This window comes from Saimiri boliviensis, chromosome 13 (genome assembly GCF_048565385.1).
Source record: "Saimiri boliviensis isolate mSaiBol1 chromosome 13, mSaiBol1.pri, whole genome shotgun sequence".
NCBI lineage: Eukaryota > Metazoa > Chordata > Mammalia > Primates > Cebidae > Saimiri > Saimiri boliviensis.
This window is the reverse complement of record NC_133461.1, coordinates 97403394-97419428: the sequence shown is the minus strand read 5'-3', so window position 1 is coordinate 97419428 and position 16035 is coordinate 97403394. Positions and strand designations below refer to the sequence as shown.

At 54.7% G+C, this 16035-nt stretch overlaps 2 protein-coding genes and 1 pseudogene across 2 annotated transcripts in view; all 3 read right to left on the bottom strand.

The window, feature by feature from the left end:
- Positions 1-10084, bottom strand: part of BMP1 (bone morphogenetic protein 1) — a 50975-nt gene extending 40891 nt beyond the window's left edge. Inside the window, 2 exon segments of the mRNA XM_003937154.3 lie at positions 565-678; positions 9830-10084. Of these exon segments, the coding sequence (XP_003937203.2) occupies positions 565-678; positions 9830-9977 (262 nt within the window). The 5' untranslated portion in view covers positions 9978-10084.
- On the bottom strand, positions 685-6933 carry LOC141580994 (uncharacterized; annotated as a pseudogene).
- An 804-nt stretch (positions 10085-10888) lies between the features above and the next one.
- Positions 10889-13593, bottom strand: SFTPC (surfactant protein C). Its single transcript, XM_010347703.3, has 6 exons — positions 13479-13593; positions 12634-12792; positions 12165-12287; positions 11823-11933; positions 11316-11466; positions 10889-11102 (listed from the first exon to the last, which is right to left on the bottom strand). Exons 1-5 carry the CDS (start codon positions 13518-13520, stop codon positions 11326-11328), a joined length of 576 nt encoding a protein of 191 aa, XP_010346005.1. The 5' UTR covers positions 13521-13593; the 3' UTR covers positions 10889-11102; positions 11316-11325.
- Positions 13594-16035: the final 2442 nt, after the last annotated feature.

The window sequence follows — 16035 nt, the reverse complement described above, 5'->3', positions numbered from 1 at the left end:
CAGAGGAGAGAGAAAACAGGGGAAATGGAAGGACACTCATGTTCGGCGGGCAACTGGGAAAGATGAATAGGAGAGGCTCCTGAGAAGGGCCTCAGAGGATGCACAGAAACCTGCGAAGTGGAGAAGCCCCGGAGGGACTGCAGTGTTGGGCAGAGTCTCACATCTGGAGTGAGAAAGCTCGGGTTCCAGTCCCAGCTCTGCCACTAACTAGCTGTGTGATCCTGGGCAGGTCACTTTACCTCTGTGGGTCTTAGTTTCTGTACCTGTAAAACAGGAGTTGTCCTGACACCACCTTTAAAGGTAGTCGGGGGCAGTCAACTATGGAAAGTGGTTTGTAAACTGTAAGCAGAAAGAATGTCAGTTCTTAGTTGCTGGGGATGTCTATATTTGCTACTCCTCTGGGGAAGGGATAAAGATATCCCAAGAGAAAATAAGCCCATGTGCTGAGGTCAAGCTCACAGCCTCTGTCCTGGGAGGGCCTGGCTGGGAACAGGGAGATTCTTTGTTTCCCTAAGCCTGGAACCCATTTCTAGGACACGGAGGGCCCGTCGGCACCTGGCTTACCTGCAGCTTTGAAGGAGGACCTACGGGCTGTGTGCTGTCTGAGATCCGCAGCCTGCTGCACCTGGAAGGCCCTCAAGTCCTCTTCATCCAGGGCAATGTCCCCAAGAAAGGCAGCTAAAGAGAAAAGCAGCAGCCAGGCCTGAGTTAATCCTCCTACCCAGACCTAGATGTGACGTGCTTCTAGTCCCAACCCTGTGGGCACCAGCCCCCCCCCCAACCTCCACAGCGACTGTGATCCTCAAATGCCATCTGAAGATGAAGGAGAAGGGCAGTGAGGAATCGGTTGGTAGAATTTCTTGAGAAGCTCATGCTCATTTTTCAGTAAAAAACCCAGTAAAGTGGCCAGGTGCGGTGGCTCACGCCTGTTATCCCAGCACTTTGGGAGGCTGAGGAAGGTGGATTATGAGGTCAGGAGATTGACAGCATCCTGGCTAACATGGTGAGACCCCCGTCTGTACTAAACATTAAAAAAAAAAAAAAAGTAGCTGGGTTTGGTGGTGCGTGCCTGTAATCCAGTTACTCAGGAGGCTGAGGTAGGAGAATCACTTGAACCAGGGAGTTGGAGGTTGCAGTGAGACAAGATCCTGCCACAGCACTCCACCCTGGCTACAGAGCGAGACTCTGTCTCAAAAAAAAAAAAAAGAAAAGAAAAAGAAGAAATTCCAATAAAGCTAATGTTCAGCCCCTGCCAGGCTGTTAGCTCATCATTCTTTGGGGGCCATGGGGGAGATAGGGTCTCACGTCTTCCCAGCTAATTTTTTAAAATTAGCAGGGTCTTGCTATGTTACCCAGACTGGTCTCAAAATCCTGGCTTCAAGGGATCCTCCAACCTCCTCAGCCTCTCCAGTTGCTGGGATTAAAGCTGTGCAGCACAGAGCCATCATTCTTAAGCAAATAATTAACATACTACTGTGGTCCAGACAGGACCCTAGTCATTAGCAAGACAGAAGAGGCTCCTGCTCCTGTGGAGCTAACCTTCAATAATATGCAAGGAAATAAATACTGACCTAGGGTCTTCCAGAGAGAATAAAGAAAATAAAATGAGGTATGCTGACCACGTGGTGTTCACTCAGCAAATGCTGTTTCAATGAAACCAAGGGGAGGTATGAAATAAAATAAACCACGTGTGGTGGCTCACACCTGTAATCCCAACACTTTGGGAGGCTGAGGCGGGCTGATCACTTAAGCTCAGGAGTTCAAGATTAGCGATCAGCCTGGGCAACGTGGCGAAACTCGTCTCTATAAAAAATACAAAAATTAGCAGCCAGGTGTGGTGGCTCATGCCTGTAATGCCAGCACTTTGGGAGGCTGAGGCAGGCAGATAACCTGAGGTCAGGAGTTCTAAAACAGCCTGACCAACATGGAGAAACCTGTCTCTACGAAAAAAAAAAAGAGAAAAAATGAAAAAACAAAATTAGCTGGGCATGTGGTGCACGCCAGTAATTCCAGCTACTTGAGAGGCTGAGGCAGGAGAATAGTTTGAACCTGGGAGGTGAAGGTTGCAGTCAGCCAAGATCGCTCCATTGTGCTCCAGCCTGGTCAACAAGAGCAAAATTCCATCTCAAAAACAAAACAAAACAAAAAACACACAAAAATTAGCCAGACATTTGGCCGGGCGCGGTGGCTCAAGCCTGTAATCCCAGCACTTTGGGAGGCCGAGGCGGGTGGATCACAAGGTCGAGAGATCGAGACCATCCTGGTCAAAATGGTGAAACCCCATCTCTACTAAAAGTACAAAAAATTAGCTGGGCATGGTGGCACGTGCCTGTAATCCCAGCTACTCAGGAGGCTGAGGCAGGAGAATTGCTTGAACCCAGGAGGCGGAGGTTGCGGTGAGCCGAGATCGCGCCATTGCATTCCAGCCTGGGTAACAAGAGTGAAACTCCGTCTCAAAAAAAAAAAAAAAAAAAAAAAATTAGCCAGACATGCCTGTAGTTTCAGCTATTCACTCAGGAGGCTGAGAGAAGTGGATCGACTGAGCCCAGAAGGTCAAGGCTGCAGTGAGCCAAGATCGTGCCACTGCACTCCAGCCTGGGCAATGGAGTGAGACCCTGTCTCAAAAAAAAAAAAAAAAAAGAAAAAAGAAAGAAAAAGAAAAAGAAAGGAAATAAAATGCTCCAGTTTTCTTTTCTTTCTTTCTTTCTTTTTTTTTTTTTGAGATGGAGTCTTGCTCTCTTGCCCAGGCTGGAGTGCAGTGGCGCAATCTTGGCTCACTGCAACCTCCACCTCCTGGGTTCAAGCAATTCTCCTGCCTTAGTCTCCTGAGCAGCTGGGATCACAGGCACGCACCACCATACCTGGCTAATTTTTGTATTTTTAGTAGAGACGGGGTTCTACCATATTGATCAGGCTGGTCTTGAACTCCTGACCTCGTGATCCTCCCACCTCACCCTCCCAAAGTGCTGAGATTACAGGGATGAGCCACAGCACCCAGCCAAAATGCTCTAATTTTCATTGGAACAGATAAGCATCTTTAAGAAATGAAGATACCTTCTGGGAGCTTCCTAGCTAAAAGGAAAAGACTTAACAGTTCTCAAATCATTTCTATTCCAAGTCTTAGACTACCCAAGCAGAGGGGAAGAGAAAGGCCAGAGGGGAACAGAGCCTCTTTAAAGGGCCATTCTGATTCTAGTATCTGGAGCTGGGGAAGGATGTTTTTAGAGACCCGGCTGAACTGTCTGTCTTCCTTTTGAGAAGTCTGGAGAAAAGAAAGCAGAGGCCAGAGAACTGGCTGCTTTGGAAAGCACTCAGATGGGAGCTGCACGCTGAGCTAGGCTGGGCTTGGGGAGGCACGAGGCTGAGCTGGAGGTGGGACCCACAGCAGCTTCCCTGCAGCTCCACCCATGGCGACATCTGCTTCTCATCCAGGCAGAGTGCTATACAGGCCTGGCGGTCACATTACACAAATTGTTTTAACCCTGAGGCCTTCTACACAGGTTTCTCCTCCCCAGTCTGCCCACTGGTGAACATGAACACACACACACACACACACATACACACACACACACTGACTTCATCACACACACAATCGGACACCCAACGTTAGTGTTCCTACAGACATATGGTGACCTTCCATACCCTTGCCATCCAGTGCAAAGCCATTAAAGCCAGAGACACACATCCTTGCACACAAAAGCAGCCCCCAGCACTGCGCTTTCCAGGATGTTTGAATGAATGAATTGCCACGCTGATATTCTCTGGCTTGTAAATACATGCTCAGAGACACACCCTCACCTAGACAGAATCAACAGAATGTGGGAGTGACTGTAGCAGTCATCAAGGCCAACTTTCCATGTTACAGATGAGGAAACTGAGGTCCCAAAAGAAACAACTTAACTGAGACTACACTCCTAGCTCCTGGAAAAGCTGAATGTATAACTCAGGCCTCCCCATTCCCAGTCCAGCGACCACTGCACTCTCTAGAACCCCTATTGTAAATACACATACACAAAAATAGACAATCCACAGCAAATGACACACGCAGTCACAGACAGTCCTAAAAAAAACACACGCATGCACAAGCTCCAACACACACAAACCAGCTGCAAGCTCTGAACCCATTAAGCCAGCAGTAGTCGTGATAATGACATCTTATGTAAATATCTGTTGAAATTTTATGTGGTGCTTTCCAATTGGAAAAGGGCTTTCCCATTAATTAATTTAATCCTGGCCTGCCCACAACATGCCTAGTAAGCCACACTGCACACCATGCTCTTGCAGAGGAGTATCCCATTAGAAACCCTCAGAGAGATAACCTAAGTGGCCAGGTTCCAGCCCACCTCCCTGACTTTAGAGATCAGAACTGTTGAGCCTACGATAGGCAGTGACTCACTCAAGGTCACCAGCCAGTAAGTGGCCCCAAATCTCTTCCACCCCATAAGAAAGCATCTCTTACCTAAATTGCCATCCTCGGTGGGTGGCCTTGGCTCAGCAACTGATGGGACAGCCACAGAAGACGCTTCTCAGGTGACATGTAAGAGTGGCCTTAGCAAGGGCATGGGATGGGGGATACTCTCCAAGGAAGGAGCAGTGGGTTCACACTTGCCAAAGTTCACATAGGTGTGCATATGCCACACGAATGCCCCCCCCCACTTACGCATGTTACACCTTTCACAGACACTGCACCTGCAGGCTCCCACACCCAAACCCACAGGCATCACCACATACAGGTGTGGCTGGACATGTAGAATCATCTTTGGACATAGAGCAAAGGGCAAGGTCTCTGGAGTCAGACAGGCCTTTCTCGGAATCCCAGCGTGGCTACTCCTGGCTGACAAGTCACATAAACTTCTAAGCTTCAATGTTGTCCTACATAACAGAATCTGTCTCCTAGGATTACTGCATAAAATAAGACATATACACAAAACCCCTAACACAGAGCATACAGCATGGTAAGCACCCACTGCCACTTTAATATTTTCCCAACAACAACCCGCAAGCTCAAGGTCAGCTCTAGACCTCCTCAGGAAATGCTGGCTTGCCCACACTCGCTGCCCCCACCACTGCCCTTTGAGTAAAACCCCAGGGCAGAGGCCACAGAACTGTGCTGGCCTGTGGGCTCAGGACCAGTGTAGGATCAGGGCAGAGCAAATGCAAGGCAGGGCAGGGCCTGAGCCTGGATGCGGAGCTCCTGGAGTGAGGATGTCATGACTGAAGAATGTGTGGGAACCGAGTGGGGGTGGGGAGACAGGAGGTGGGCAGGAGAGCCTTAGGGGCAGGAGCTGGGCTTTGGGGCCCTGTGCATTTGGGGTCCCCTCTGGGGAAGTGAGGGAATCTGGATGCTAAGAAGTCCAGGAGGTCTCTCCTTACTCAAAGGAAGCCCTGGGTCATGGTCAGGGTAGTAGTTATTTTCAACACAAGATAAAAAAATGTTTGTGTTGTTTTCCAGCTGTAAACCTGCCAGGGGGACCGTGGCTGAGCCCAGCTATGTGCCTATGCCTGGGAAGAATCTCACTCTTCCAGGTCAACCTCTGGACCCCAGTCTCTTCCCCAAGGGCATGGCAAGGCACCCGCTTTTGGGGAAGTGGGGAGAGGAGACTGGCTGTTGTAATGAGCCATATGTGCAGGACTGATACATGTCCCATCACATAAACACAGCTTCTAGCTGAGGGAGGACACACCCAAGCCCCTGCAAACATGTGGATGGACTTCATCACTTATGGGCCCTTCTGCAGATGCATGCTTGCACCCATACCTGTATGTACTCAGGAAGACCCCTGCACATGGGTGGACTGCCTTGCCCATAAGGCAGCAACACACCCACAAATGTGCACAAACACACACTCAACCTCTTGCTGTGCAGGATCTTGTGTTTTCAACCACACAGATAACTGCAGGCATGCACCGCATTTCACAGGCCACACCCCCCAAAGGACAAGGGCGTACTTAGAAATGAACAGGGATGCACTCCTGTGAGACAGAGAGGGAGGGAGGGAGAGGGAGATTAGCTGACCCTCTTGGATCTCCTTAGGAGGTTCCTAGTGGCCTGAGGAGTGCTGCTTCTACTCCCTCCACCCCAATATCTTCTCTCCAAATCTCTGGACAAACTAGATTTTTTTTTTTCTTTTTTAGACAGAGTCTTGCTCTGTCACCCAGTCCCAGCAGTCCCAGCTCCCAGCACCCAGCGAGAAATATGACAGTGAATGTCCTGGTTTACCCGCAGCCCAGCAGGCGTGGAGGGGGTAGGGCTGAGGGATTCGCTCGATCTCCTCCATTGGATGGGTCTCTTATTCTACCCAGGCTAGAGAGCAGTGGTGCAATCATAGCTCACTGCAGCCTCCAGCTCCTGGACTCTGCCTTGAACTCTCCCGCTCAGACTCCTCCCATCTAAGCCTCCCAAGTAGCTGGGACTATAAGCACATGACACTATGCTCAGCTAATTTGTAATTTTTTTTGTAGAGATGGGTGTCTTGCTGTGTTGCCCAGCCTAGTCTTAAACTCCTGGCTTCCAGTGATCCTCCCACTTTGGCCTCCTTTGCATCCAGCAATTCCTGGGGAATCCCACTGCCCCTCCCCCCACATCTACAGCCCAGGGAGAGTATAAGTCTTTTCCTCATCCCTTGGGGCACTGAAATCAGAAGGTGAGTCAGGGGTAGGGGCCTGGGTGGGTGGGGTGACTCAGCTATCTAGAGGGGGAACGTGGTCTGGTGAGAGGAGAGATTACTTCTCGACCTCAGAGGGTGTACCCTAATCCCCTATGGTTCTCTGATGTCCAAACCTAGGCCAGGCAGTCCCCTGGGTGGGGTGGGGATGTGGGCTGATGAGCACCGCCCCCTCCTGCTCCTGCAGACTCTGGGCTGCCAGATGAGGTTGAGGTGGTAGCAGGGGCCTCACTGGCACAGGGTCACTACCCAGGCCTGGGTAAGACATGCTTCTAGCTTCACCCCCAATCAACTGCGTCCCAATTCCTGCCTCCAGGGTCTCTCTGGGGACTTGTTGGCTGGTGAGCTGGGGCAGCCAAACAGTGCTGGAAATCTTGCAGAAGGACCCCCTTCATGACTTGGCATCCTGACATACAGGAAATCAGGGCTGCCTCAAAGTCTTCCTGGGCAAGGGCTAGTGAGGGCTTGGTGGCACCAGCTCTGAGCACACAAACAGACCAGCCTGGCTTCCTGCACACTGTCCTCGTCTCACCCAGAAGGTCCAGGAACCTCTCCAGGGTAGCAAGGGTCTTAATTTTGCCCTTACTACAATGACAATCATAACTCGGCCAGTAATGGCCAGAGGTGACTTCCAATGAAGGGAGCTGGCTATCCTCAGAGCAACCCAAGAGGTCACAGGTAAGCTGTGGGAGTCAAAGGAGCTTTCAGTCCCAGCCTTTGAATAGAAGCAGGGACAGCCACGCCTGCCATCATCACCTCCAGCATCTGGAGGTCAGGGCTGCAGAGGGTACAGGAAGCAAAGTCAGAAAGGAGAAGGCAACATGGAGAACAGAGCCCAGGGACCGGCGCTTGGAGGGCAGTAGCCCAGGGGCGTGGGTGTGAGTGCCTGGGAATGCCCATGTGAGTTTCCTTCAGAGGTGGGCAGCAGGTCTCAAGCATCAGTCACACCCAAGAGGGAGCCCTGATCTGATGCAAGGCCTGGCCTTGTCAGGCTCCAGGGCCCTCTCAGCTGCCCCCAAGCCTGGCCCAGCGCGCCCCCCAGTCTCACTTCACCCGACTGGAGTGCTTTCTCCAGAACCCTTACTCGAAGCTCCAACTCAGCCAGCCCCACCCTAGCATGAAACCTGAGACTAGGGGTAGGGGGGGAGAGTCCTCAGCCTCCTGCTGCTCTGAAAATCACTCCCATTTGCAGCAAGAAGGGAAAGACATCAGAATGGCTTCCCACCATTCTTTAAGGCCTGGCCCCAGCCCCAAATCCTCCATGAAGACCCTAAAAACCTTCCCAGCCTGCTGTGATCACTTTTCTCTGCCACCACCAGGCTGAAGAGGGACAGGAGACTCCCTGAGCCTTTAGCGTCCTACCCTCCAATGTGGCACTCAGTGTGGCTTGGTTTGTGCTGTTGATTATGTCTATAGGTGTCTTGGGTCCCTACTGGAGCGTAAGCTCCTTGAGGGCAGGGTCCTAGCTTGTACATCTCAGTACCTACCACAACATCCATCCCAGGCCGTAACACATAGCATGTTTTGATGGACTGATGAATAAGAGGCACAAAGAGACACCAGCAATCCCACACCCCTCAAAAAAATGAAGTGAGAGTCTGATGCACAGAAGACAAGGAGTAGGGAGCCCACATTTATTTAGTGCTGACTACGTGTTAGGCACTAATAAGTGTTTTATGTGTGTTCTCACATTTAACGCTTTCCATGAACTCTATGGAAAGATGTATGATCAGTTCCATTTTACAGGTGTGAGAACTGCAGTTTAGACATGATAATTACCATTCCCAGGTGGCACAGCTATCATGAGTGGCGGGGTCAGGACTGGAAGCTAGATGTGCCTGCCTTCAAAGCCCATGCACAGTCCCCTCTGCCCTGTGCCCACTCCCAGCACCCAGCGAGAAAGATGACAGCGAATGTCCTGGTTTATGCTCAGCCCAGCAGGTGTGGAGGGGGAAGGGCTGAGGCATTTACCCTGATCTCCATTGGATGGGTCTCTTATTCATGCCTGTGGTCCATCTCCCCAGGACAGTCCCTGAACAGGGTCCCCAGAGCTACGATTAGAGCAGCCTGCCCCTCCACCCCCTGTGCCCCACACAGGCAGTTCGGTTCTAGGATCCGTGCCACTTCCCCTGGCTCTGGCTATTTGGAGATGAGCTGAAGTCAGGCAGGAAGTCGAGGAAAAGTTCTGCTTTCTTGTCCCTGTGTGTCCCCAAACAGCCTGCTCAGGGTCACGCAATCGGGCAAATGGCCCGAGTGCCTGGCCATCTGGTCACTCCAGGGGCAGGACCCTCCTGGGCCCAGCAGGAGTGAAGGGGTTACACAGAGACAAAGAACACACACACACACATGCAGGCAAACACACACTCCGGGGCCCTGACCTTGGCTAATTAGCCTCTGATGTCTCAGGGGTGACAGAGCGGATCTACAATATCTGGGTTCTCTTTGTATTTTCCCTCTTTCCACCCCAACTTGGCCTTGGCAGGGGTCTCTGGGCACATAGGGGCAAGCAAGTCTCCCTTCTGGGCTGGCTTCTCTGACTTTGACAGCTGTCTCCTAAGTCCCAGAAAGCTGCAGCTACTGGTTAAACCACGGGATACCCAGAGAGCACGATCTCAGAGAATCCCTGGCAAAATTTCTTCTTTCATTTGGGCTGGGTGGTGGCCCCAGAACCTGCTCCTTGGAGACTCAGGCCTCCCAGTTCCAGGCGGGACAGATGTGCAGCCCCAGGGCAGCCCAGACAGGCTGGAAAACACCCAGCTCCTGGAGCAGGAGAGATGGGGGAGAAGGGGAAAGAAAACTCATGCACACACACACACACACACACACACACACACATACACACACAGGAGTTTGGCCGGAAAAGTTTCCTACAGAAGGAAAAGCAGCCTTGCCCGCAGGTTTTCCCGGGACCCAAGGAGAGACTTCCCCAGGAATCCTCCGGGAAGATGAGAGGCAGTGGCAGCAGCTTCCACCAGCAGCAAAACTTCAGTCCGAAAAGTCCCCCGAACCCCCCTTCCTCTCCCCCTCGTTCTTTTGTTCCCCACTGCATTGCCAACCAGGCAGCTCCCGGCTTCCCACACTGGACTGTCCTCCCCCAACCCCGAACCCGAATCCGCCCGCGCCTCCCCGCCTGGCCCGCAGCCGGGGGACCGGGGGGCGCTCACCCGCCTTGCAGGGGTCTTTGTAGTTGAGGGGCTCCAGGTCGTCCTCCTCCGCCAGGTCATAGGTGTAGTCGGCCAAGTCCAGCGGCCGGCCGGGACGCGGGAGCAGCAGCAGCCCGAGCAGCAGCGGCAGGCGGGCCACGCCGGGCATGCTGGCGGGGCGGCGGCGAGGGAAGCGGGCACTGGAGGCCAGGGGAGGGCGTCCCTCGCCCGCTCGCTCGCTCGCTTGATCGCGACCGCGACCTCTCCCGCCCGCGCTCCCCGACCTCTTCCCCTTCCCTCTGCTCTCTTCCCTCCTTCCTGTCTCCCACCCCCCGCTCGGCCCGCAGCTCCGCGCTGGTCCTCTGGCTCCGGCCGTCTCCCTCTCCCTTCCCTTCTTTTTCTCTCTTTCTTTCTCTCCCTCCCTCCCGCTCCCCCCCCCTTTTAGGGAAATGAGCTCGCTGGAGGGCGGGTTTTCGCCCGAGCTCGGCCCCCCTCGGGGCCGGGACTGTGCTCTGCCGGGCCGGGCCGCGCGCCAGCCGTGGCTGGGAAGGCGGGGAGCCGTGCGCTCGGGGAGGGGGCTCGGGCCGCCCGGGGCGCGGGCCGCGGGGCCGGGGCGGGAGCTCGGTCCCCCAGGGTGCCGCGCCGGCTGCCGCTCCCGAGGTGCCCTCTAGCGGCGGCGTCCCCCGCGGGCGACCGGCCGAGCCCCCGCCCCGCCGCGGGACACGCTGTCAGTTTGTCGCGCCGCCCCTGCCCCTCGCCCCCGCCTCGGGTCGGCCTCTCAGCCCGCGTCTCCCTCGCTCCCCTTCTCGGACCCTCGCTCTCTCGCGTCTCGCTCTTTGCGCTCTGTCTCTCGCTGTCTCGGCGTCTCTCCCTCCTCCGGAGACGCCGCTGGAGGGCGCCGAAAGCCCGTGGATGGCTCCCCGGCAAGCCCCTCTACCCCGCCGGGGTGGACCCAGTCCCCCAGCGCCCTGAGACAGAGGAAGAATGGCAAACCCCTCTCTGCTCCCTCAAGCCCCTTCCCTTTCTGGCCGGCCGCCGCCAGGGCAGCACTGCGTCCTGCGGGAAGATGGAAGCAGACCCTTTGCTTTTCAATCAGGCTGCTTTATTCTGTTGTGGCAGGAGTTCCCCGGCCCCTGGGCGCCACCTCCGCCCACTCCCATCCTCTCCCCAAACTCCCATTTCTCCAGGGCCTGTCCTTGTGGTGTGGGCAGAAGCAACTTCTTGCCCGTCTGCAAAAGTTGCAAAAGACCCTTTTCTCGGGGCGTTTCCCGACCCCTTGGGGCTTCCACTGACCCTGTGAAGCAAAGGAAGGTTGAGGTTGGACAGAGAGGGTCCCGGGAGTGGGAAATACTAGCATGAGCCACCCCTCCCCTGAGCTCCCTGGATGACCTGGCTTCAATGGACGCCCCAGCGCCTGGTCAGCCTGAGCGCTCCTTCACTGCTCAGGGCAGGTGGCCCGAGGGCTCCTCCACTGCTGATCAGGGTCCCTGGGATCACACCTGCTCACCTGAGGAGTTCTAGATGTAGTAGAGCGGCACCTCGCCACACAGGGTGCTCACGGCCATGCCTAGGAAGCCCGAGTCCCCTCTGGAGGGTGCTGAGCCTGCATCACGCCCCTCCGCCTGGCCCAGCTTAGAGGTCGGCATTTCGGGCTTGGCCTGCAGAGAGCATTCCATTTGGAATCTGGGAAGTGAGTTTCTACTCCATGTGCAGCCCTTATTGTGGGCCTTCAGGCATGTCAGGCAATCTCTCTGAGCCTCTGTTTCCTCACCAGGAAGGGGGGACTGAGCTGGAGTCAGAAGCCCTCAGGTGGTGAATGGGCTCAGCTGAGCTCAGCAGCTTGGCAGCAGGGTGGGTAGGAAAGGAGTCGTGCAGGGGAGTATGGAGAGGCGTAGTCAGGCCGGAGCCCACGAGGAACAGTGCTTTACGGATGACAAATAATAGCCACCATTCAGACACTCCTCCCAGCAGGCCTGGCAGGGAGACAGCCCACTCCTTTCACTCACACACATACCTGGAAGTTCTGGACTTTTCTAGTGAGAGCCTCCAGACTGGGGATGCTCTCCGGAGCAATCTTCATGATGTAGCAGCAGGTGCCAGGGGCTGGCTTGTAGGTGATCAGGAGCTGGGCACAGAATGCTGGCGATCATTCAGGGGTTCCTGCCCTGCTCGCTCCCTGATCCAGATCCTTAGCCAGCTCTGTTTAGGTTGGGCACAGGAGTCATACTAGAATCTGGGGTTGAGGCAAAAAGGGCTGGAGGAGGGGACAGATGGATGTGGATGAAGTGGCCCAGCTGGGTGGCTCTAGCAGAGTCTTGTCATTAATCCCAGGGTCAGGAGGTCCGGGCATACCCACCCGCTGGTAGTCATACACCACGAGGCCAGTGGAGCCGATGGAGAAGGTGGCAGTGGTACCCAAGTGCTCACTCAGGGCCAGGTGTTGCTGGGCTTCCGGCGCCCCAATGCTCATCTCCAGGACCTGGGGAAAGCGCATGGAGCTGCCTGGTCTTCCCCTTTCTCACGCAGTCTGTGGTACCAATCCACATACTGAGACCTCTGTACTCAAGATGTGCTTCCCTCTTTCCCGAGAGCTCAGGGAGGTTGAGTGGAACCAGGTGCTGGACGGAGCCGGCTGTCCTGCTGCAGGACAGGGGCCTTGTGGAAAAGCCTGGGCTGGGTTGCCGCCTGGTTCCTGCCTCTTTCCTACTAGCTGTGCCCCTTGCCTCCCCTCCACTCCCCTTGGACAGTTTCCTAACGCCCCTCCCACCCAGCCCCTCTGTCCAGCGTGTTCTGTTCCCGCTACTGCCCCATCCCACACCTCTCACCATCTCCGTGTGTTTCTGGCTCATGTGGAGACCCATGAGCAGGGCTCCCACAATCACCACGACGACGAGGACCACCACCACCACCACGATAAGAAGGCGTTTCAGGTGCACCGGGCAGCAGGGGATGCCAAATCGGCCCCGGGGGGCTGCAGAGTAGTCCTGACAGGGTGGGGCAGGCAGGGAGACCGGCATGAGATCATGAGGGTATCCCCTCCTCTCCCTGCACAAGCTGAACACCCTCCCACGGCTGCCTAGGGCTGGACAGCCGATGTGATGGATGGGCAGGGAAAGGCTGAGATCAGAGGACGCTTCTTGGAGACGGCCTGGATTCTAACAAACCCATAGACACATAGAAGCTGAGAAGCAGGGTCTAGTTTTGAGGAACCCCAGAGAGCCTGCTTCACCTGTCTCTTCCTATGCTTCTCCCAGCCCCCTGGCATCCTAGCCATGGCCAGCCCCTCTCTGTTCCCCAAGTGATCACGCCCATTAAGTAGGAGTGACATTTTCTCTGTGAAGTGTCCCCTGACCTCTGATGTATTTCATGGCTTCTTACTTGGGGCTGTCTACAAACAGCCCTTTCCATCAACCCCTATAGTGGCTCTCTGCCCATGAACTGCTCCCCAAAGGTCTCTGGCTTAGTGGTCTTGGTGTCCCCATGCTGACTTATCACAGCCCTAGGTTAGTTGAGTGAATGGATCTGGATAAGGAAACAGGCCCGGGAAGTTAGAGGAGGCAGGGCCCGTCACACACACACACAGACACACACACACACACACACACACTCTCTCTCTCTCTTTCTCTCTCTCTCTCTCTCTCTCTCTCTCTCTTTCTCCCCTCTCTCTCACCGGCGGGCTCTCCATCAGGACCTCTTTGCTGCCCACATCCATCTTGTCGCAGGCGCTATGCTCTCCTCTCCTCCTCTCCCAGGTGTGACCAGGGGCTTATATGCGACCGTAGGGAGAAAGGACAGAGGTGAAGGACCAGGCCCCCTGTGTGCCAGCCAAGACCTTGGCTTTGAAGCCTGTTTGTTCCTGGCCCTCCAGAACCGAAGCCCAGATAAGCCAGCTGTAAGAGCCCACAAGGACCCTTGGCCCTGGCACATGAGTCCTCTTAGCCCCAGCAAGAGCAAACCTGGGTGAGCTGAGCAAACTTGCCCTTGGGGCATCTGCACCTCTCACCGTGGTTATCTCGTTGGCGTGCCTGCCTTCCTTGCTGGCACCTGCTCCTGCTGCCCTGTGGCTTTCCTTGTTCTTCTGCCAGCCTGAACCTCTCGGGTGGCCAAAGTTTGACCATCACATTTCCCAACAGAATTTTTCTGTGCCTAGGGATGCGCTCCAGGAAGCAGGTTCTGGAGACAGCGCCTGTAGACTCCGAGGGGACTCTACTGAAGGCAGGAGGTGCTTTGACATCAGTTTTGGGTATTTCATAAACGTGCATTTCCCTGCAAGGGCTGAATTCCCACTTCAAGCACTCTTTTTCTCACCTTGCCTCTTCCCACACATCTGGTACCAACTCAAACTTGCCCCCGGTCATTATTTTCCTAATTCTGGAAACTCTGTCCCCACTGGTGGCAAGCTCTTACTCATGTGCAGTGCTTCCTTCTTTGCTGTGGGCTTGTCTGTCAATTGCAGACTGTGCTGATGGCAGATTCCAGGTCTGACACTGTTTTCTCCCACCTGGACAGCCCTACACAGCTGGCTCTGGTCACCGGCGGGTTCCCAGTCTCCTTATCTTCAAACCAGCCCACTCACCCTGTGGTCTACACCCCACCCCTCTAGACTCCCTTTCTACGTCCTCTGATCCTAAATTTGCCGTGAGAATGCTGCTCACCCAAATACGATCAACTTTCGGGACAATCTCCTTCTCCATTCTATTTCCTACTGCTTTCCCCAAAGCCATCTCTGCATATTTACAAGGTCGCATCTGCCCATGACTTTGGGCTGACTCACCCTTCCTCTCAGCTCCCTTTCACTGTTTGGGCCAGGTGGTCTCTGAAGTCCCTTCACCTCCAAACTCAGGTGACTGAGGCAGAGTCCACGCCTCCCTCTCTAGGCCTTGCTCTCTTAACCTCCTATCTTTTTTTTTTTTTTTTTTTGAGACAGGGTCTCACTTTATTACCCAGGTGGGTATGCAGTAGCAAGATCACTGCTCACTGCAGCCTTGACATCCTGGACTCTGGTGATCCTGCCACCTCAGCCTCCCAAGTAGCTGGGAGTGCAAGTACGTGCCATCACGCCCAGCTAATTTTCATATGTTTTGTAGAGCTGGGTTTTTGCCATGTTGCCCAGGCTGGTCTTGAACTCCTGGGCTCAAGTGATCTCAGCCTCCTAAAGTACTAGGATTATAGGCATGAGCTACTACACCTAACCAGCTCCTATCCTTTACCTTTAACATGCCACCTCAGTTCCTGTCCCCTGCCCTGGCCACTTCCCACCTGAGCCCTGCCCTTGGGTCATGAGCTGACAAGTTCCCCTGTTCCCTCTCCACCTGGAGGGTCTTCAGTCCCCAGGTTGCCTAATAGCATGGCATCTGAGCTGAGAGCCCCTGAGAAGCGAGAAAGGAAGGGAGAAAGGGAAAGAAGTGTTTGCTCCCACCACCCTCCTCACCCCCTAGCTGCCCCTTTAAATATTTGCCTAAGACTCCAGCAGCCAGAGAGTGTCCTGGGACAGTGAAAGGAGGGGAAGGGTGCCAGGAGGCGGGGGAGCCTGGAGAAGTGTCCTCTCAGCTCGGCCTCAGCTGTGTGCAGGTGCCAGATGTAGGAGATAGCTCTCCCGCAGTGCCCACCCCTGCCCTCCCCCAGGGCCCCCACTCCCACCCCCATTATCCTGGCAACATTGAGATTGATCGGCTGACTCACGAGTACTGGGCCTGAGCCAGGTGGGCAGCTGGCCAGTGGGAGAGCCAAGCACTGCAGGCATCTCGGGGTCCCTGTGGGCATCTCGGGGGGGCCGTGTTATCCTCATGTGGAACTTGTTCTTAGCAGGCACTGTGGGTGGGGCTTGTCGTCATCGCTGGGTGCTGGAAGAGGGGTCTCTTTCTTTGAAAGAAGCCTCTGCTCTTCAGGCCTTCAGTCTCCCCTGCTTGTTACCCTTAGGCTGTAGCTGTCACAGGCTTTGTGGCTGCTGCTGCTGCTGCTTCTCCTCCTTCTTTCTTAAACCCGCGTTTTTGCTTGCTTGAGGGCTGGGGAAGGGTGCCTGCTTCCTGGAGGGCTCACACCAACCAGGTGGAGGTCTTGGGTTCCTTGGAGAAGGAAACACAAGAGTCTGTTCTTGTCATTAGCTGGGTGTGCCAACCTTCCCCCTCCTCCATACCAGTCCTCTCTGCAGCCTTCTCACTTTTTGGCCTTTACTTAAGCCATTTCTCCCTCTGTGAAAGTCCACCTCCAACCCCTCTCCACTTCTC